Source organism: Gopherus flavomarginatus, chromosome 9, assembly GCF_025201925.1.
Source record: "Gopherus flavomarginatus isolate rGopFla2 chromosome 9, rGopFla2.mat.asm, whole genome shotgun sequence".
In the NCBI taxonomy this organism is placed as follows: domain Eukaryota; kingdom Metazoa; phylum Chordata; order Testudines; family Testudinidae; genus Gopherus; species Gopherus flavomarginatus.
In genome coordinates this window covers 77,760,276-77,782,157 of record NC_066625.1, presented here as the reverse complement: position 1 = coordinate 77,782,157, position 21,882 = coordinate 77,760,276, and the positions used below count along the sequence as shown (strand labels likewise).

The 21,882-nt window shown below is 53.1% G+C and overlaps 1 protein-coding gene across 4 annotated transcripts; it reads right to left on the bottom strand.

Moving 5' to 3' along the window:
- Nucleotides 1–212: 212 nt before the first annotated feature.
- MFGE8 (milk fat globule EGF and factor V/VIII domain containing) lies at nt 213–19,329 on the bottom strand. Of its 4 annotated transcripts, none has more exons than XM_050968938.1 (10): nt 19,093–19,327; nt 14,690–14,815; nt 13,056–13,181; nt 11,737–11,850; nt 10,649–10,830; nt 9,741–9,896; nt 7,948–8,092; nt 5,472–5,674; nt 3,438–3,593; nt 213–3,021 (listed from the first exon to the last, which is right to left on the bottom strand). In XM_050968938.1, the coding sequence occupies exons 1-10, from the start codon at nt 19,163–19,165 to the stop codon at nt 2,878–2,880; spliced, it is 1,425 nt and encodes a 474-aa protein (XP_050824895.1). In that variant the 5' UTR covers nt 19,166–19,327; the 3' UTR covers nt 213–2,877. The 4 variants fall into 4 exon arrangements, with proteins under 4 accessions (XP_050824895.1, XP_050824896.1, XP_050824897.1 ...); XM_050968939.1 differs by having other exon boundaries at nt 5,472–5,656; nt 19,093–19,326; XM_050968940.1 differs by lacking the exon at nt 11,737–11,850 and having other exon boundaries at nt 19,093–19,328.
- Between the last annotated feature and the right edge of the window lie 2,553 nt (nt 19,330–21,882).

Genomic DNA, 21,882 nt, shown 5'->3' with positions numbered 1-21,882 from the left:
ACATGAATCCCAGACCTCAGACGCATGGGGCATCCCCTATCCTCCATGAACTTCCCTTGGCTCTTCCCAAAGAGAGACAGGCTTAGGAAGTGCCAAAGGGAGTGATATGGGGTGCAGCCGCAGGCAGGGAGCAGGGCAGAATCCTGTTCCATGTTCAGCACTGCACCAGGTGAGAGCCTAGTCACAGACCCAAATAAGCAGGTGGACACTCATGAGTTTCAGCTGGTTTTAATACTGTCAGACACTCCTACAGGGTGCGCTGCCTTCCCATCCAAGACTCACTCATTCCATCACTTACACCAAAGAACCCATCTCCCTCCCAAACACACGTAAAGAAGGTCCAGCTCTGTATTGCGCTTCAAGTCAGGTCCCTGCCAACGGGGACTTATCCCAAATCTAGAGCCTCTGCTCAGCCAGACGCCAAGCCATTGCCCTGCTGTGAGGTCAGTGAGGGGCCCGCCCTGTGGTGCAGTTGCTGTGCCCGTCTGTCCCCTCTCTCTTGTAGTGGGTAGCATGCATGGATGAAGCCACGCTGCCATCCCAAAGCACTCAAGTATCATGAGACAGGCCCCCTAAAATACAAGATTGGCTTAAAAATCCTGAGATTTAAAAAAGACTCAAATTTTGGCTTAAAAAACTTGAGATTTAAAAAAGAACCAATGTTGGGTTCTTCTGGGTTTGGAGCATTTAATGGTCATGTTTTCAAGCTTTTCTCTTCAGCCAATAGGACCAGAATCTACTTTTTGTTTTTCTTTAAGTAAGAACTGAGATTCTCCTGTAATCACCTGACCCCAGGAGCTGGGGCTTTGAGAAACCACCAAATAGCATGAGACTCACAATAAAATCAGGAGAAGTGGTAACCCAGGTCACGGGTAGGCACCCAGGACTGAAATGTTGATAGGCTACGATGGGCACCAACCCTGTTGAGGGCAACCTCTGCCCAATGATGGGGGACACCGCTGAACTTGGGCCCCTCTTCCCCAGAATTAACATCCTGGGACTGTCCCATGGGAAAGCAAGGGGAGTTACAATGCAAGCTGAGCAGCCTCAATGGGAGGTGGCCAGGGGCCTTGGCAGATCAGCAGCGTAGAGTAAACTAAGTGTCCTCCCACACACACATTCTGGACAGACCAGATGCTCCAAGGAACCTGGAGCACTCCGGCAGAAGTTTGGTTCAGAACCAGCACAGAACACCCTGAATCCCCATCCCAGGCCCTTTCATGTGTCATCCAACTTGCCAGTTGCCTCTGTGCCAAGGATCATACCATGGGGTTTGCTGTCTGCTAGGGAGTTCCCTGCACCTGAAGCCCTGTTTGCTCTGTGTGCCACTGCTGCCTTGCACTACTCTGCCCTGTCCTAAGATGATGGAATTGAGGAAACATCAGAAAACATGGCTAGAGAATCTCTAGGTTCTCCTTTAGCTGGGCACCAAGATGGGACTCGGTACCGCGAAGCACCATGGACAAACTGTGTTTGCTCAGGCTGGCCTTTTGGCCTACAGCAGGGTTTGGGCTGTGGACTCACCATAATGCACTAAGATGGCTGGAGCCCAGGAACAGTGGCTGCCTGGGCAGGGGCACAGGGCTTCACTTCTGGGTGGCAGTGGGGGATGAGAACCTTGCGGTGACTTGGCAGGTTGGCTGGGCTCTCCCGTATGAATTCCTGGCCAGTTGGGTGATCAGAAGTGATGCTCATGGGACCACAAGTAAGTGGGAAGGCAGATAGCACTTGCCCTGTCCTTGTGCCCGCAGTGTTTGTGAGCAGCATGTGTACCGGTATCTGCCCTGGAGCATTATTGGCAGGTTCTGGACATTGGGTCAGTCACTGTTGGCCACATTCCCAGCCCTGCCAAGATTTTACAACAGAAATTACACATATTCCCCCTTTGTGCCCATGTGCCCTGCAGGAGAAAGGCAGCTTCTGCAGTGCAAAGCCAGAGGCCCTGTGTGTACAGATTCCCAGCTGCCAGCTTCTTCACACACTAGAGCCCTCTGACTTCTGACTTGATCTATGCCCCCGCCTCTTCTCACCACTCCCTTGGCACTATGCTGAACTGACAGGACCCACAGCAACATTGCTGCCGAGCAGCGGCCTGCAAGGAGGCAGTGATCGGTGCACTCAGGGGCAATAGATTCTTTCCAAGGGCCCTTCTGAATTACTTTAGGAGCCAAAGAACTGGAAGCTCCCTCTCCCCTCGACACACACGTCAGGGGGAAGCCAGCTACCTGCCTATGCTTGAGAGACAGAGGCCATGAGTGGAGGGGCCTGCCCCGTCTCCAGGGCATCTCACTCAAAGGCTCCCCTGAACGCTGAAAGTGATGGAGACAGAAGAGCTCTTGACTGATAAGGGCCCTTCAGTGGAAGCAGAGCTAAAAGGGGGAGTAGTTTTCAGGATATGATGGAGGTTGCTAGGGCCTCTGTTTGCAGGGAGCCCCGTAAGGGCCTGGATGGGAAACACCTGGACCAACATGAGGGGCTCAGAGGGGAAGAGCCCCTCATCTGGGACAGCCCCCTAAAGTGCAGAGCTGTGGGCCCAGAGAGCTCCAGGGGCCTCTGTGTATTAGTGCAAGTATGGTAGCCCCACCAATGCGGGGCCATCACATGCTCTTCTAAAGCAAAGGCAAGGGGGACCCGAGCCCTCCCATGAGATTTCTATCAGCTTCAGCTACAGTCATGCACTCACTGCCTCTCTCCAACCCTCCCCACTGCCAGACCAGGAACCAGACACAGACGTTATCGTGGGACAGCGTGGGTGAGACACAGAGAGGGGGATGTTACAGCAGCAGGCGTGCAGGGGAAAGGCCAGGAGTGGGAGGCTGGGGACAGGGAGGGGGCAGCAGCCCAGTCCTTGCCTTCCACGCCACCATCCCCAGCAGACTACTCATCACAGCCCAGCAGCTCCATGCGCAGCGTGATGCGGTTGTGCCACGCCACGGGCAGGATGCGCACAAAGCGGGTGTAGAAGGGCACGTCGAACACGTTCTTCTTGTGAGAGGTGTTGTCATAGTTTCCTTGGAAGATCTACAGAGGGAGGGGAGGAGCCATTAGAACAAGGAGCTGGCCCTGCCCGGGGAGAGGGAGCAGTGCCGGGTTGCAGGCACTGTGGGAGAGGACACACTACAGGATCACAGGCCTATGGGGAGCTGCCCAAGTGCCCTGCTGAGCAGTTCCCACCCCCCGCCCCCATACACAGCAAGGATGGTATGAGGGTCCTGCCACATCTACCTCATTAGACCCCAGGTACAGCAGCTCTTGTCTCCTGGCTTTCCTTGCTGATGACCTAAGTACTGTGGTATCACCAGCAGCTCTCTGGTTAGTGAAACCACTCCTCTGACCCTTTGTCATCACCGTCTGGGTGCCTTCTCATTCCAGCCCCTTGGGAATGCTAGGATTTGTAGTTTCCCTCTGTGCTACCAAAGCCCCTTCCCTGCACCCACCTTGCTGCTGTTTGTCCTGTTGTCCTTGTAAACGGTCCAGGATGTCCCATCATCACTGTAAGCCACTTTGTAGGCCGCCACGTACTGAATGTGCCCAAAATCCCGAGCCCCTTGGGTGACGATGCCAGTCACCTTCTTCTGAGTCAGCAGGTCGATCTGCCAGAGATGTGGGCGTTTTCAAAGGACGTCCGCTCGCTTTGCCTCAAAAGCGAGGCAGGTCCCAAGCAAGCTGAGAGAGTCAGGAGCTATGCAAGCCTCGCCCATGCAGCTCTGCTGATGGCCCTCCAGCCTGACAGCAGCCCCTGTGCTATTCCAGTCCTGGGCTCTGCATGTACCCACTCCAGCTCTGTGCATCTTTGCTAAGTGAAGATCCACCATTGCCGAGGACAGCCCACTGCACACATCACATAGCCGACCTGGCAGACTGGGAACATGGGCAGATTCTGCCCCCACTCCAGCCCAGAGCATTGAGGGGGTGGAAAAGTCCCCTGAGGAATACCCTGTGCAGGGATGGCATAGAGCCAACACAGGCAACCCTATGCTCCTGCCTGGTATAGGGGTGTGCTGGGGCGTGGCCAGAGGCAGGAGTGGGCAGCTAAGGGTTAGGAGAGGGAGTGGCTAGGGCTCTTTGTGCTCCAGCTATTCTGGGCTGCAAAGCAGCCACACAAGTCATGCAATGTGCACCAGGCCCCAGAGCAGCCCCCAATTCGGCATGCAAAGCTTCCTTTTCCGTCCCCCAGCCAGGGTGCCATTGCTGGTACTGAGTCTTCTCACAGGTGGGCAGGGAACAAGGAGGGAGAGAACAAGGCTGGCCTGGGGCCAGGCCAGAGCCAAGGGAGCAGCAACCAGGTTACATAAGAATATGAACCAAAAGATCTCATATAGGGCCAGAGACACCCCAGCAAAGGGAGGAGCTGGTAAAAGGACCTGTCTGGTATGCTACAGCATTACAAGGAAGATCAGATAAAGGCAAATGCTGGGGAAAGGTTTGTTCTGGAGGGCCCTGCCTGGGTCCCAAGGGCAGGACTGACTGCTCAGCTCCCTAAAGACTCTCTGGCTTGGAGGGATGGCACCTTGCTTTCCCTGCCCGAACAGCACCCACAGAGGATTCTGAAATCACCTGAGGAAGAATCTGGGGCCTGGGGTAATGACAGGAAACCTGACAGATTCCTGCACTGCAGGAGTCTCTGGCCCCTCTTATAGCCCGCCCCTGGGCCAGCAACCAAACTGTAGGCAGGCTTTGGAGTAACCACACTGGCTTCAGGAGGGGATGACAGAGCTTCCCCTGTGGTTCACTCTGCTGGCTGGAAAACCAGCACAGAGCAGGAAACTGGGGCCAAGTGGCAGCCAATTTGGAGCTGGAGGGTCAGGCACGTGGCAGAGGAGCTACACCAAGCTCCCATAGGCTGATCCATGCAGAATGGGGATGCCGATCTTGAGGAAGGGTGCTGTGGGGGGATGCCACAGGAGATAGGTGGTGGGGCTGAAAAGGGTTTCTGCCGCCCACTCCAAGCAGCTTCCAGCCACTCATACAAATGGTTAGATCTAGGGGTGCAGCAGGGACCCCTGGAAAATAGGGAGGGAAAGAAAGAGGGTGAGAATGGGAAGAGGGAAAGTTGGGGGGAGGGGAGTCCAAAGGGTCTATGAATCCCTTGCTGAGATTCCTTTGCCATCCCAGATGCACAGAACACAGCAAACACATGGCTTTTCTGAAACAATAAGGCTCCAGCCACTGCTTGTATTCTGCCCAGTATCCAAGCTCCCCTCCCTGGGACCTGGTAACTCCAAAAGCATCCAGCCCTTCACAATAGGAATATGTGGCCATTCAGGCAGCTGTAATGGAATATTAGCCCCATTTTACAGATGGAGAAACTGAGGCTGAGAACTCAGGTGCCTTGCCCAAGACCACAGAATGAATCCGAATGAGTTTTGCTATTGGAGCTCATGTACTCCTGGCCCAAGGGCCTATGTTCACATCACCAGACTTCCCTACCTCCCTGCTGGGAGAGCCACTGTGGGATGATGGAGACACACCTGCAGCCACTCAGACTGGTCGTTGTTGAGTGCAGTCCAGGCATTGGTCTTGCCTGTCTTATCCAGGCGGGCGTAATGTGGATACCAGGTGAAGCCATCGATGCCCCATGTCTTGTAAACGCTGGAGGCTGTGATCTGCTGGTCAGAGATCAAGCGGGATTTCATGCCCAGCGGCTCCGAACAACCTGCCGTGTTGAAATACACTGTAACACAATGGTTTATAGACACAGTGAAAGGGAGGAGTCCAGCAGCATAGTCATCCCAACCAAACAAAGAGCGGGACCCAAGAATCCCAAACAGACACTGAGCAGGGTCCCAGGAATCCCAGATAAATACAGAGCAGGGACACCAAAGACGCAAAAAGCAGAGACTACAAATGTAGAGGCATAAAAAGCACTGAGCCATGAGCACAGAGCAGGAATCTCAAATATACACAGAGCTGGGACCTCAAAACTCCCTGTCCCTCTCGAGAAGGCAATAGAGGTCATTGGATTGGCTGGGTTTACATTTTTCCCAGTTCTGCATTTTATCCTCTGCCTAATTTCCCCTGGGAGGACCATTCACTGTGTGGCAGCGCCCTCTGCTGCAGGAGGGCTATAGGGACAACATTGTCAGTACTGCCCCTCCAGAAAAGTGGTTGAAGCCTGAGCCCCCATGCCCAGTCCTTTCCGAGGGCCACTCCTCTCTAAGCACAGCACACAGCTCCCAGGCTATATGTGCAGAGTCCACTCCAGGGGCAAGGTCCCTTTTCCTTCTGGGCCCAGCAGAAATCCCCAGCCTAGAGAAGCCTCTTGAAAACCACTGTCATAGGGAAACAAGCCCCAGGTTGGAGTGTGGAGGCTGCCTGAGGCCTTGCAAGCCCCCCAAGTAGGGAAGGTGGAGCAGCGCCTAGCTGGATTGTTCCATGGGCCAGTTCACACTGTAACTTTGCAGCCAGGAAGATGCGACCAGCCCTGAAATTCTCATTGTTACCAGTGGGTGTCACTGTAGTCACTGATGCAGACAAAGAGAAGATTGGTGTGTGGGGAGGAGGGGATGGAAAACCAAAGCACAAACACTACTGGAATTAGACTTGAGCTCCTAATGCCAAAGTAGCTGGGCCCAGACCTGCCAGCCAGCGTCTGGCCCCAGGGCCACGTCTAGTCCCCACCACAAGCATTGCCCACTTTCCCTGAAAGGCTCCAGATGAACTCCAGATCCTGTGTCCATACAGACTAATTCCAATTGCTTGCCCTTGGTGTTCCCAGGGATTGGACCCCTGTTCCGGTATTCCTGCAGGGGGCTCTTTCTCCCAGGTTCCTCACCCCTCCCTGTGAGGGACAGGGCCCTAGCAGAGTCCAGGCACTACCGGGGTCATGGCAGGGCTCCAAGGGCACGAAACATAAGGTGAATTTAGAAGATTCATAGTGCTAGAGACGGAGGCCTCTATCTCCCAGAGCAGTTCCAGCATGGGCCGTGGAAGGACAAGCTTAACTCCCCCTCCACCCTGCTCTTGGCCCTTCGCCCCTAAGGGGAGGCTGGTGTCCATGCCCCATTTGATCCTTGGCCTTTGCTGAAGTCCCCAGCTGTGGCACGGACGCACCAATCCCACTAGCAATATACCGGGGCCACCAAACAGCCAGGCAACAGAGGCTCATTCCCAGCCTCCCCAACAGCACTGACTGGACAAACACACAACGTACAACTTTTCACCCAGAATAGCAATCCTGGAGCAATGCAGAGACTCGGAACTGGGCCCATTATGCCAAGCACTGTCAGCACGTCTTGTTAGGAATGCTGAGCTAGCAAGAGAGAAATCTGATTCGCTGAGCCTACTGCTAAGTTACATTTTCTAGGGGACTTTGATCCTAAAGAATTTTGCAAACTCTACAGAAGCTGTTTCAGCCAGCAGGGAAATGATCTCAGCAGCTGTTCAACAGCTGCACAGCAGCACTACTCAGGGGTTTGGGACGGAGTGCAGAAAGATCCTAATTGAGACTGCCTGGGAAGGATTTAGAGAGTAGAAGGTTGTTATCTAGGATGTGATTTGGCTGAGACTCTCTTCTCACAAAAAGAGCCAATGGATCTTTCACAACTCAGGGTTGTCAGGTGTCGTCAGAAAGGCAACACCTCCAGCAGCACAAAATCCCATAGCACTGCACTGGGATCAGTAATGACTCCAAGGTGACAGCACCTCCCCTACCAAGTCGCCCGCACAACTCCCTGCAGCACAGCGCCTTCTAGTGCCACATTGGGACACTAAGGTTAGCACTGACAGAGGGAAGAACATCCCCTACTGAGTCTCAATAGCCAGTTCCTACATCTGGGATATCTTTAGAGGTCACTCATCCAAGCACTGACCCAGCCCAGCATGTGTGATCAGATGAGATCCCAGCCCGTGCTGTAGACATGCACATCCACCCGCCTCAGAGATCCAACAGATGGGCGTGAGTGCCCCAGAGCAGAAGGCTATATCCTTGGCCCAGTAGACATTTACCATTCAACTCGCAGCCAACCAGCTCAAAGCGCAGCGTGCAGGCCCTGTGACACATCACAGGGTAGATGCGGATGTACTGGGCTGTGATGGGAGGATTGAACATGTTGGACTTCATGCCGTCATTATTCATGTTCCCCGGGAAAACCTGCAAAGGCACAGGCCAAGATGAGTGTGTTTAGTGGGCAGGAATGGGGGCCAATATCAAGTCCTCTACCCTAGACTGTTGTCCATAGTAATCCCTGACCTACCGGTCCGATTTTTATCTTGTAGACTCAATAACAAAAGCCATGCGACAGAACAACTCACCACCAACACCGAAGAATGCTTTGGACTCAGTGTTGCCAAACCAAAATGTTACAAGATCATGAGTCAAGCCCCAAAAAACATGAGATTGGCTTAAAAATCATGAGATTGTTCTAAAACAAGAAATGTTGGATTCTTTTTATCCACTTGTCTAGTGTTTGTTTTGTTGTTGTTGTTTTTCGTTTTGTTTTTACCCTTTAGAGCAGTGGTTCTCAAACTAGGGCCTCCGTTTGTTCAGGGAAAGCCCCTGGTGGGCCAGGCCGGTTTGTTTACCTGCTGCGACTGCAGGTTCAACCAATCGCGGCTCCCACTCGATCCCATTCCAGGCCAATGGGAGTTGCAGGAAGCGGTACTGGCCGCCGCTTCCCGCAGCTCCCATTGTCCGGGAGCTGCGAACCGTGACCACTGGGAGCTGCGATCAGCTGAACCTGCGGATGCGGTAGGTAAACAAACCAGCCTGGCCCACTGGGGGCTTTCCCTGAACAATCGACAGCCCTAGTTTGAGAACCACTCCTTTAGAGTACACTGGGGTCACATTTACATGCTTTTCTCTGCAGCCATGAGGGTTATAATTTTTTTTTTTTAAATGAAGGATGAGATTCTTGTATAGTCACAGGATCACAACAGCCGGGGTTTTAAGAAGTACACCAATTATCACAAGATGTGTGATAAAATCCTGAGAGTTGGTAACACTGCTGTCAATTAGTAGGTCAAATTATACATCAGGTGACTTACAGGGAAGTAGATACACTATAGATGTGCTACTGGTTCTGTAAATATACACATATATAGTATTGTACACTGTAGTATATAGTAGAGACGCTTGATTTATTTGTTACCAGTTCAGCCCCCCTAGCAAATTGTTCGAAGACCAGTCCTGTTTCCCACAAATGTATCTGCTGTCAAGACTGGTCTGATGTGGCTGAACAAATCATCGACAGCTTTAGAGAGCTGATGTACCCTTCACTTTGCCTGGTCACTGTTTGCTCTTCTTGTTGTGTTGCTCGTCACCCAAGAAACGGAGTGTTAGGCCTGCTCCCTGATAGGTTGACAAACATTTTAAACAGGAGACGTACTACCCAGAGGGTGCCCAGAAGCTTGTGAATCAGAGCAAAGCAAACTTGGGGTGTTAGTCACAAATCAGGGATTCTCTGAATGTTGTTGACTAGTTGCTGTGCTCTGTGTAGGCAGGTGTAGTGTGTGTCATTTCTATTATTATGAAACCGCAGGTATTTATTGTTCTCAATACCATTCTGAGACCGCCCCCCCCGTCCTGTTTGCAGCCCCTGCAATGACACAACATCTCCTCTGAGCAGACGCCACCCCCGCCAGTGCCATAATTTCAGTGGTAACATACCCATGTGCCAACACCCCTAGTGCATTGTTCTCCTTGCCCCACACTGACACAGCCCCACACACAGCCCCACACACACACACACCTGTTTCCCTCCCACGTTTGGAGGCAGCAAGCCCATTACTGCAGTACCCACCTTGTCTCGATCCTGGTTCTCGTCCCTGTAGAACACAAACACGCGTCCATCCAGGCTGTGCGCTACTTTGAAGGTGTGGACATACTCGGCCCAGCCCGCGCGGCGGGCACCCTGCGTGATGATCCCTATCAGCCGCATCTTCCTCAGCAGGTTTACCTGTGGCATGACACAGGGTTACTTGGATGGGATAGGGTACATGCTAACGAGCATAACACAGAGTATGGTCTGCGTTACAGCCTTGGCCTCCCAGGTCTCCCATAGAGTATTAGTCTATGTGACCTGCAGCCCAGCTGGACTCCTGGGGATCAACTCAGCCTCGGCACCCTTGAAAGGGGCTGTCCTGTGATGAGTGCTCTGTCCATCTGCAGGCTGCCCCATTGTTCCTGTGCTAGAACTCCCCATCCCCACAGCCTCACACCATGATCCCAGACCTCTGATCAAGGAGGGAAGGATGCCCATCTGTACCACCAGAGAGAGCACTGCTGCAGAGCAATGCAAGGTGTTTCCTGACTGCCTCCTCCCAGGAGATTGAGCATCCTGCATCAAGAAGTGCCAGCTGCCTCCAAAGGGATGCTGCCCGGGGACACCCCCTTCTTATAGTCATGTTAACATTAGGAGGTTTCCCATCTGAAACCGCTCCTTCTCCAAGGTGGAGATTTCAGCAGGGAATAGGACAATGGGTTCACATTCCCACTGGCCAACAGAATTCAGAGCAGTCCCCCAGTCCCAGCTCTGGAGCATGGGGAAGTGCTGGTAGGAACTGCCACATGAGAACAAACCAGCGTTCTAACAAGCCCAGCATACTGTGTCCAGCGCTGGCCAGTGCTTGGTGCTTCAGAGGAAGCCTGTTCCGCAATGAGCTCATGACCCACCCAAGGGAAAGTTTGTGTGTTCCAACCAGCTAGTACCTGAATCCAGGGGTTCTTGTCATAGTTGCTGGAGGTCCAGGCATTGACAATTCCCTTGTTGTTGAGTCGGGCCAGCTCAGGACCCCAGCGCTGCAGGCCTAGGAACCCATAGTACACAGATGAAGCCGAGAGTTGGGCATCTGCAATGGCCCTTCCCTCCATGCCCAGCAAAACAGCACAGCCTGGAGAGAAGAAGAGGAAACGGGGAAAGAAAGGGGAGGGAGATTGGGAATGAAAAGGAAGAGGGGCAGGTCACCGGTAAAGGAAAAACAAGAACAGAGGGGAGGAGGAGAACAAGAGAGAAAGAGAAGGTGACATTCTGACCATCACATTCCTGGTTCTCTGGAGAGACCTCTTGTCTCATGGGCATGCAATGGAAACTAGACCAGAGCAGGGACCTTCATTGCCCACTTGGGGCACTGGTTTGGTGTCTCATTAAAATGAGAAGGTCGCTGGTATTTCCTGCTCCCCAGCCGCATCTGGCTTCACCCTAACCCCTCAGCATAGCCATGCCCTCAGCACTTCCTGAACCAAGATTGTTCAGGCCCAGTTGGTCAGCAACTGTCTTGAACACTCTCAGAGAAGAAGATGTCCAGGTGTGTGCAGAGCTCTCCATGCAGGTTTTCACCACCATCACAGGCCTGGAAAGCCTGAAAAGGGAACGCTCCTTGTACGAACCTCCCTTCTCCACAATCCAGCCACCACAGCTGTCCCATCACAGCAACAAGATGTAAAGAGATCTGAAAAGGGAAAGCCCCTTCTGTGATGGGTTATGATCCAGTCTCTGGGACTATCCCAGAGTCATGAGATGAGAGAAGAGCAGGAGATCCTCCATAGGGGATTCAATGCTCTCTCCAGGTTGCCTCCTGCAGCACTAATTTCATTAGCACTGGGCTCTCCAGTGTCATGGGGCACATGGACAACAACAGAGCTGACTTCAAAAGCCATCAACCTCCGTTTTAACTAATGCCAACCAACAAGGCCTCCTTTGTGCTTGCGGGTACTGCTGAGAGCAGAGCAGGGCAACGGGAAGTTTTCGGGGAGGCGGGGGCAGGATCTGTAGCCGCTTGTCACAGTCAGGGACTTACGGACATGGCAGGTCTTCCCCAAGAATGGAGAGGGGCATTTGCAGGCATAGTCACCATTCAGGTCTAGGCAGGTGCCTCCATTTTTGCATGGCTGTGAGGAGCACTCATTCACGTCTAGGGGAGATAGGAGTGAAGAAGATGAGAGAGAGATTCTGCTCCCCAGTCTCAAACTCAGCACCTCATGGTGGGACAGGGAGTCCCGTCACCCATGCAGAGAGTTATCAGCAGGCAGCTGCCCTGGCAAGCTAAGTGAGCATTTTAATCCACCCTGCATTCATACCAGCCCTCAGGTGCATGCCGGGCGGCTTGTAGAAGTGGGGTTCTAGCTGAGATGCCCAGCTATGCCACTGTGGGAGGGAGCCTCTCCTACCGGAGTAGACTGGGCTTAGGGGCACTGGTTCTTCTATGCATCTATGTGAAGCTCTGGGGAGGGTCCCACTCTACACTGTAGATGATGCACAAATTCCCCTCTAGAGCAGGCAGAGCCCCAGGTGTCCTAAAAGCAGAATTGCCACTGACCGGGCTATGGTTAAGATGCAGAGGCCAGACACACCCTTTGCACAGCCTTCTCCCTCAGTATCTTTCTCATTTCTATAGTTCTCTCAGTGCACTCAATGCTGAACCCTGCATCCCACCTGGTGCCAGCCCCTGCATGCCACCTGGCTCTGGTCCGACATTGTACTCATCACCTGGCACCACATCCTATCAAGAGTTGGCAATTGCATCCTTCCCAGTACTTCCATCTCTTCTGGCACCTCCCCACATCCCACCCAAGACCAGTCCCTGCATCTCACCTGGTGCTGGCCTACTTATCCCAAGTGGCACCAGCTCCCACACCCCACCTCATGCTGGTGCCTAGGTCTCCCCTCCCATTCCAGCTCCCAGATTTCCAGGGGCAGCTCCAGAACCAGCGATCCAGAGCAGATCTGACAGCTGGGCTGTTGCAGAACGGATGGAATCACATAACCCCTTCCAGCAAGCACCAGAGCCAGCAAGTCATTTCAGAAGCATGTGAGGGGAGAGTCATCATGCGAGGCTGCCCAGTGCATTCCCAGCAGCTCAGGGTGAGAAACATCCAATGAGTTGGTGTAAACAAACCCAGTGGGGTATTTTGCTGGATTAGTCACTTACACACCCCCCAACAATATGTGGAAGGTAACTGGGTTACATACACAACCACAATCCACCCCATGGACACCTGGTCTCCATGCTCCCCTCCCACCTTGGCAGCTCCTCCTGCAGGGAGGACTTTTGTCATGTTCCCATCTGCCCCAGAGCCAGTGCTTGGTGCCACCCTCACAGAAGCTGCCCTTACTCACTCTTTTGGCAGTGGGTGCCTGCATACCCCGCAGGGCACTTGCAGACATATTCCGTAAAGACATCGCCCCGGTTGGGCAACAGCTGGCACTCGCCATTGTTATGGCAGGGATTAGAGTGGCAGGGGCCTGGGGAAAGAAACAGAGGAAGCAAACAGTTCTCAAATGGGACCAGGGAAAGGAAGAATCCACACGGTTCCAGGGCTGCAGGGCTCTGGCACAAGCATGCCTGTTACTGTGACTTGGTGACCCTGTAGGCCAAAAGCCTAATGCGAAGAAATTGTCTGAAGTAAAATTGCACTCCTCTCAAGTAAAATTGTACTCCATTTGGCTTATTTTGCCTTATACTCCATTTTGGTAGTTTTGAATTAGTAAGACAAAACTGTAGCCTTGAATTAGTAAACTGTTCTGAGTTTATTCTTTGTTGATTGTGTTAACATTCGCTCTTAGAAGGATAAAAGTTTTATGGCTGTAATTGCCTTATTTACGGTTTGGTGTGAATGAAGAATGTAGGTGATGGCCGGATGGTCAAGAAGGGAGTGGAGGAGTGAGAGGCACCAACTTTATTACAGGATAGCAGATTGACAACCCTAAAGCAAAGGCATAACACCTCAAGGACGAGATAAGGAGCTGAGCCAAAGGGACAGATAAGAAACAGCTGCGGATCCTCCCGGGAACAACTCAAAATAATGCTAAACAGCAACCTTGAATACCTCATGACTGACAGCTCCAGTGTGACACAGGAAGGTCCATAGACTTGTATGGGAACGTATCACCATAAAAGAAGGGTGTATTGCCATGGGACTTTGGGTTTGTTCTGAATCAACATCGGAGCTTCGAACGCGTTCGACAGAGCCCAGCTCCCCCTCCTTCGTGTGCAGTTTCAGCTGGCCACTGGAACTGACTGAGCAACACTAAGGACTAGTAACTATAAGATCCAGCTGCTGAACTTTTTTGGAGGGTGGCAGGGTGGGTGTGAGAGTGAGTGAGTGAATGGAAGGACACGCTGATTTCAATGCTCAAATTGTACTCTCAATAAACGCAGCATATTGCGTTATCGCCTTTTAAAAGATTCTGTTTGCATCTTATAAGCCTAACAACCTCAAGTCCTGCATGGATCTGACATAGCTGCATTTGGCTCTGGGTTAGTGCTCCTGCGGTATGTGAGAATCTGGTACAAGCCTGCACTGGTTGTCATCGGTGTTTGAAACTGGGACCTTCGGCTCCATAACAGAGATCTTTACCACTCCGTTGCCAGGTAGCAGTAGTACGATGTTATCCTGCAGTACAGCAATCACTAGAGAAATGCATGACACATACTTTGACAGTCTGTTAGTTATTTCTCAATGAGAAGAAGCTCATCCTAAGAGTCTAAGATCTACCTGTGTTCATGTCCTTGTTATAGGCACCAGTTTTATAACACCACCCTGCACAGATCATCGGCAGGGTTGGAACTTGGAAGCAGCCAGTGGAGAGGGTCAGTACATGGGAACTTTGCTATGTGCTAGTGCCCTCAAGGCATACGTGGATCCAACAGATCCATGCACATTGCTGTGTTATTGCTGATGCATCACAACCACATACAGATGAGATTCCAGTCTTGGAGCATCTGGACCCGCCTCCCGCATGGGCTGTACCTTTCTCTGTGTCATTGCAGTCAATCCCAGTGAAACCTTCAGGGCAGATACAGAAGAATGGAGTCTCATTGCTACCAGTCAGGCAGGTACCCCCATTCTCACAGTGGTTCACATCACAGAAGTCACCTGTAACCAAGACCACAAGTCATTACAAACACTAACTGCCAGGGAAACCACACATGAGCCAGCTACAGACCCAAGTTTTTGACTGAAATCTGATCTTGCAGGAAAATTTAAACACAAGATACCCTGCCTTTACAGAGCTCATCCATGTTACTTTGGGTGCAGCACAGTCTGAAGTGCAGTGGCACAGCTGAATGGGGGGCCCCAGGCTGGGTTCACACACGATGCTGCAGGGCAGGATCCAGATGCACTGGCAGAGCTATGTATGGGGTTCCAGGACTGGAAGAGCAGTCAGGACAGAGGGCACCGGCAGAGATGGGAGGAGGGAACTTGCCTAGCTCCCACTCTCACAGCGCACATGGCCCCGACCTACATTCTCAGTGCAGTTCCACAGCGTCTGCCCAGGAGACCAAAGTCCCTCGTAAGTTCCCCAAGGAGTTTCCAGCTCTCCTCCTGTGCTTGAATGTCTCACCCCCCTCCAGCACTGCAGGGTAATGCCCAAGGTGAGGCGTGCTAGGAGCAGGAGGGTGTGGGAGGCTCAGGGAGAGGGGAACCATCAGTACCCACTGTTCTGCAACTGGGCCTTTGCTTTGACTCCAGTTGCGCTAGTGAGCCACCAGTCTTCCCAGCATGTCACCCCACATCTTGCCATTTGACAGTGTCAGTCCCCCATCTCCCATGCCCTGCCCCCTCCGCACAACAACCCCTCCACACCTTGACCATCCTGCACTGGGGACCAGGGCAGCTGGTTCCTCAGTCTGTGCCCCATGGCTTTGTCCCTAGGCAATCTGTTTTCCATCACGCAGATCTCACTCTTTGAGAACATCCCTATTATTCAGCCTAAATGTGCTTTGCTCCAACCCATTCCTCCTAGTTCACTGGGCCAGGGGCAGCTGTGAAATGACCACAAACTTCCTGGGAGGATGGGGTGGACTCATAGCCAACATTGCCCTCCTTGGGGAGTAAGCGGAGGAGCGAACATTCCTCCTTCTACCCCCTAGACCTGTATCCAAGCAGTGCAGGGAGCAGAGCGGAATGGTGCAAGCTGAATAGAGCGTCAGATGCACTCACACCAGGAATCAGATGGGCTAAGCATCTGATATTTCAGTTAAGACGGTTTATATTGAAAGACTGAAAAAACAGCATCTCCTAAGGAACAAACACTCTGAAAGCCCAGGAGAAGCTGAGTGGAGCAGAAGGGGTACAGGCCAGTGGCCTATCACTGACTGGAGAGAGGGCCAGCTGCTGCTCCAAACAGCAAGCGAGCACGAGAAGGGTCAGCCCTCCAGGCGGCTCAGACCTGCCCCAAGAAAATCCATCTTACCCAGAGGGCACTTCCTGTCTGTGTCCATTTCCTGGGTGCAGAGAGAGGCCCCCAGGGTCCATCAGGGCATCTGCCTCAAGTAGTGCCCAGCAGAAGTCTTCCCACCTGCTACCCACCTGCAGATGGCTCTGTGCAGCACACCAGCATTTGCCCAGGACCCCGCTCCGTGAGAGACTCCCCTGGAGATGGAAAATCTCCATTCCTAGGATAGGTGTAGTTCACACAGTACAGGGCAAGCTCCTCCTGCCCCATCCCCTGTCAGCCAGTGAGGCCTCTGCACCCTCAACAGGGGCATAAGGGAAACTCCTCTACAGCCATTCGGCCCATGGTTTCGCTAATGACACTGCCAGCCCAGGAACCAATTGTGAAAGTGATTTTGGCTGTGCCCGGGAGCTTGGCTGAAACCCACCAGTTTATTTCACACAGCGGGAGAGGGGGTCTGCCAAACAGCTGGCAGCTGGGTATAACTTCTAGGGCCCTCCTTGCTGACCTGGGCGGATTCAAATGGGTGACCTCTGGGTGAAAGGTTGTGTCTCTCATTAGCAAGCACTGGGGCAGCTTGTCTCCTGACACCAAGCTTCTCTCTGCCACATCAGCATCTGCAGGCGTTAGAGCAGGGGATTAGCTCAGGTGGAGATCCCAGGGACAACCTCCCCTGCCCGCCCACCCCCCACACTACCTGTGTGGGTAGTTAATGAGCCGAGAGCTCACTGCCCAGAGCTGTATTGAACAGCACAGCTCTCATTAGCCTAAGCCACTGCTCAGGGAGTTATTACTAATTAGTCTTTTAATAGCAAGGCTCCTCAGAACTAATCCCACATCCCAGACCTCCACATCCGCAGGGTGTGCTCGTGGCAGATGGAGCGGGCCGTCCTGGGTTAACTGGAGGCTTCAGAAAAGCTGCTGCTGCTCCTTTAGCCCAGCCTGAGAAAGCGGAAGAGCTTGGGCACCAGGTCAAATTGCTGCCTGTGCCGCCCAGCCTGGCTCTGCATGACCTCATCTTCCATCAATGCACTGCCATGAGCTACAACAGAGGAGGAGGAGGGAGATGCTGAAGGGCCAGTGGGGCGTGGGGATGTCTTTGCCCATTTCATTCACCAAGGAGTGGGGCTATTTACTTGCCCCATGCTCCTCAAGTCTCCTGGGCACCCGGAAACTCAGTACCAAGGATCCTTATAGCCAGCTGGCCAAGGCTCTACACACAGCACTGGGTCTGTTCACAGAGAGGCACTGGCTACTTAGAGAGACACATGGGTGACAAGTGTGTGTGCCCCAAGCATCTGCTGTGCCAGCTGCCTCCACTACGGAGCATCTGGTTCACACTGGGGCCAGGACAGGGCAAGGCAGAGGAGACCAGGCTGGAAAGACCACTCTACCACATTCCTCCCCAGGGCAGGGGCAGAATGGGCCCCCTCTTATTTCCAGCAGGTCTCATTGGCCACACCCCTTTGTTAGCAGGCACTGGAAGGGCCAAATTTTCAAAAGCCCCCAGTGATTTGGGGTGCCTCAGTGTCTGGGACAGCTGGGGCCAGATTTTCAGAGCCATGCAGCACTTCCTGCTCCCACTGCCTTTAACTGGAGCTGTGAGTGCCCTGAGAATCAGACCCCAACTGTCCCACATAGGGCTCCCAACTGAGACACCCAAAATCACCAGCCACGTTTGGAAATGTTTGCTTATGCGGCCCCAAGAACTGGCAGGGAGGCAAAAATGTCCCCTGGGCTCTGTATCACAGCCCTAGCCCGGGTCAGTCCAAGACACTGTCTTGGGAGGGGAAAATGGGTGCCCCTCCCAACCAAAACTGACAACACAACCTGCAGGTCCCCCACTGCCCCTGTGCCAGCCTCGGTCCCTTACTGCCCCAGGGCCCCCCACTGCTCCAGCGAGCACCCCCTGTCTTTTCCCTCTACTCCCCGTGTTTCATCCCACATCCTGTCCCTCACCTCTCCATATTCCACCCTCTCAGCCCCTCACCCCATCCCTACCTTCCACCCCCAAAGTACAGCCTCTTCACCACCGCCCTGTCTCTCGCCAGCCCTGTGCTCACAGCATGCCCAGTCTTCCCTTCCCAGCTAAGGGCCGTGCAAACAGGGCAGGGTGTTTTGTTATATAAGAGGGAAGTGTTATCTAATAGTTAGAGCAGAGGTCTGTCAGCCAGAACTCCTGGGATCTCTTCCCAGCTCTGGGAGAGAGAATTGGGGCCTGGGGTGTCTGTCAGGACTATTGGCTTGTGTAGCGAGTGGCTAGAAGCTGGGAGCCAAACTTCCTAGGTTCTATTTACAGCCGCTGGGTGTGAGTCCAGAGCTGTACCCACAGCCTCTCCCTGCCCTGTGACCTTGTTCTGTGCCTCACCTCCCCCTCTGTAAAATGGGGACAGCGATCCTGACTCCAGGGGGTGGGATGCCAGGGCCTGTGCACTCACGCCAGCGAAGCACTGCTGAGGAAAGGTGCTAAGAGCTAGGTGTTAGTGGGGGGTCTTACTGCAGAAATGCTGAGCGATCGCCGTGCAGCGCCATACCCCTCCTGCTGTCACCCCAGGGGCCCATTCTCCCAGCTCTCAACATCAGCCAGAAGTGGAAGGGGATTTAGCAACTGCTACTTGGCCCTCTCCACCCCCACATCTCGGGACGAGGCGAATCCCACAGCCAGAGGATCCCAGACTTTGATCTGCAGCGGCAGGCGGGCCAGGCTGGGTATGGCCCCCCATGCCAGCGCGGATATTCAGCCTGAGTGTGAGACACCCGGGAGATCCTGAAGCAGGACAGACTGTGGGAGGAGGAAGAGGCAATGATCCAAACCATAGACGTAGTTAGGGGGGCAGGAGGGGGTGCTGCCCCACAAACGACACGCCTCAAACAGGTACAGAATTGGCCCCCACGCACAGCCCCATTGGCCACAGTGGAGCTGCCCCGCATCGCCAAATACAGAAGTTAAACTGAGCCTATGATCCAAACTCACCCGTCACAGCTAAAACCACCGAGACAGCGAGGATGGCACCGAACAGCGTCCGCAAAGGGCTCGATTCCTTCATCTCCCTCCCTTCGGGCTCAGGCTCGCCACTCCGGCTCTGCGCCGCTCCCTGGCCCGTCCGGCTGGACTCGCTCCTCAAGTCTGTTTGTGTCCCGACTTCTCCTCCAGAGGGATTAGAGTCAGCGAGTGAGTGAGTCAGCGGGCGCCCTCCCCTCCAAGGCTGAGCCTGCAGATTGCACCCAGCCCCACGTGCTCCAGCCGGCTGGCCAATGACACGCGGCACCCACCCCAAACAGCAGCGGCGAGCTGCGCTTGGAGCTGGGTGGAGGGGTGTGCAGGGGACGGGCCCACGCCTGGGGCAATGGACTCGGAGGCAACGCGAATGGCATGGAAACTCCCTTCAGAAGGAAGGGGAGTGAAAGTCCCTCGCTGTTTGGATGCAGCTCAAGGAGCAAAATGCAAACCCAGTGCCAAGGAGTTGTGCAAGAAACATAACTGCATGTGCCCTCACCAGTGCTTACCCCTGGCACCTGTCGGTTTGGCAGTCCATAGCCCTAGCACCTCTGAGCTTGCTGGATCAATTATGAATGTAAAAAAAAAAAAAAAGTTTGAGTCCGGACACCTCTTCAATTACAAATTCAGCATTGGTCTTCACCCCATGCACCTCGCTCCAGCTCCGCAATATTGTCTGCTATTGCAGTCCTGGGCTGTATGCACAGCTCTGCCAATGCCCCTCAAGGCCTGACCTGCAGCACCCTATTGTTCAAATCCGGGCTCTCCATACAGCTCTGTCCATGCAATTCACTCTTGACACGCAGCCCCCATCTGAATGCTGTGGGGCGGGTGCATCTCTTTGTTCTGTGTTTATACCGCACCTAGCACAGCAGGCTGGGTCCTCTAGGCACTGTTGCAACACAATAATAAGCAAACAGGCCTCCGACTTGCCAATATTTTTTTTAGTTCCTAACTAACTGCTGCTTGTTATAGTGCAAGAGGGAAAGTACATTGGCTTGCACAGACCTATGTTTGACAAAGCCCTGGCTGGGATGATTTCGTTGAGGATTGGTGCTGCTTTGAGCAGGGGGTTGGACTAGATGACCTCCTGAAGTCCCTTCCAACCCTGATATTCTATGATTCTATGTTTAATTAGCCAACATTCATCATCATCATCTACACATAGACTGCTAAGGACCCTTGTGCCCGTCAGAGTGACCAAGGTTGAAGGCTTTGCACCAGGCATCAGTGTAGTGAAGTTCCCTGATCTGGCACAGTTCTGCGGATCCACACATCTCTGGGTCAGTCCCAGGTAGGACAGGGCATGTACCCCTTCACACGTCAATGGAGAGTTTGAAAGCACAGTGCACTGAGGTGGTTTTGTCCATCGTGATGATGTGGCCAAAGAGCATGCAACTCTGCTTTCAAATATAATGAGTGAGTGAAGAAAGGCCAAATCTTTGGGAGACTGTGACATTCGCACAAAGCCAAACCACTTGATGCTCAGGATTTGGTGCTGACAGTGCATAGGGAGTGCCACTAGCCATTCCAAGTCTGCCTGTAAGAAAATCCAGATTTCTGACCCGTATAACAATACAGGTAGTCAACATTCAGTTACCGAGAATGTTTTCAATATAGCTTCCATTTTTGTAGGACCTACAAAAACTATGCTTTCTATGCTTCCTGTGCAGCAGCAAAGTAACTTACCCTCTTTCTGGAGTTGTGCTGGCATCATCTGGGGAGTGGAGATACAAGGGAAGGTGTGTCTTTGCCATGAGAGGGTGCTAGATAGAAAGTCTGTGTTTATAAATCTACGACTGACAAATAAATAATGGGCCAAATGTATAGGAGACAATATTTCCCAGTGAATGGGAATAGCGTTTCACTTAATCCAATTATCTCCTTGGCACTGCACTGCATACCCGGGCACACTGTATGCCCACGTGCAGAGGGAATCACTGCCACAGCAGATCCCTCTCCCTCAGCCCTTCCTAACGTCTGCTTCAATCACATTGTCTCTTGGTGGCATCCCAGTTCACAAAGCTCTTAGGCCCCAGGATGGACCTAGACAAGGAGGGAGAATCGGGGTAGGTGCCAGGGTTGCCAGGTGAGATGCTAACGATCAACTCAAAGCAGATAACAACAAGACACATCTCTACCCCTTCCAGCCCATCATATGTCTCTTTTCATTAGCTCTTGCAGTCAATGGGAGTACGTGGACCAAGACAGCAAGATCTGTTATTGATTGTGGGGAGCTACAAAAGGGTTGCTGATTGGTTATATAAAATCTGGGGATGGGCTATGCTTCTGGGATTCAGTCCCAGCCTCTGTAGCCCGCAACTACTGGCCAGATTTGAGGTCTCCCACGTTTAGGCTGCTGCAGCTCCAGAAGCTCAGGTCTCCTGCAGCACAGTATTGAGGCCTAGGCAGAGCAGTGACCAGGACCCCAGCCCCAGCCCATGGGAGCAACAGACCAAGACTTGACTGGATGCTCTGCAGGGCAGTGCAAGGCCCTAGCCAGGAGGGCACTGCTGCTGGTTTGGTAAATGAGAGAGCAGGCCAGAAATAGCACATGGGTTTCACCTGGAGAAGTGCCCAGCCACTGGGCCTGCTCCACAGTCAGAGCCATTAGTAACAAAGGTGAGAAATAAAGGGTTATGAATCTGCCATTTTGTAGACAAAGTTGCTTAATTAGCAGCCTTGAGGAGTACGAATGAGCTGTTTGCAAGGCTCCAGCCTCCATGGCCCCTTTCAGCCCCTGTGTTGGGGCACAGTTTTTCCACT

What these genes read in the sequence shown, in the direction of transcription:
- MFGE8 (XM_050968938.1), bottom strand. Translation starts at nt 19,165, where the DNA reads ATGAAGGAATCGAGCCCTTTGCGGACGCTGTTCGGTGCCATCCTCGCT. An exon ending in ACCAGTCTGAGTGGCTGCAG is followed by an intron (nt 3,594 to 5,471) that starts GTGTGTCTCCAT and finishes CATCTCTGGCAG; the next exon opens with ATCGACCTGCTGACTCAGAA. An exon ending in ACAGGACAAACAGCAGCAAG is followed by an intron (nt 3,022 to 3,437) that starts GTGGGTGCAGGG and finishes CTCCCTCTGTAG; the next exon opens with ATCTTCCAAGGAAACTATGA.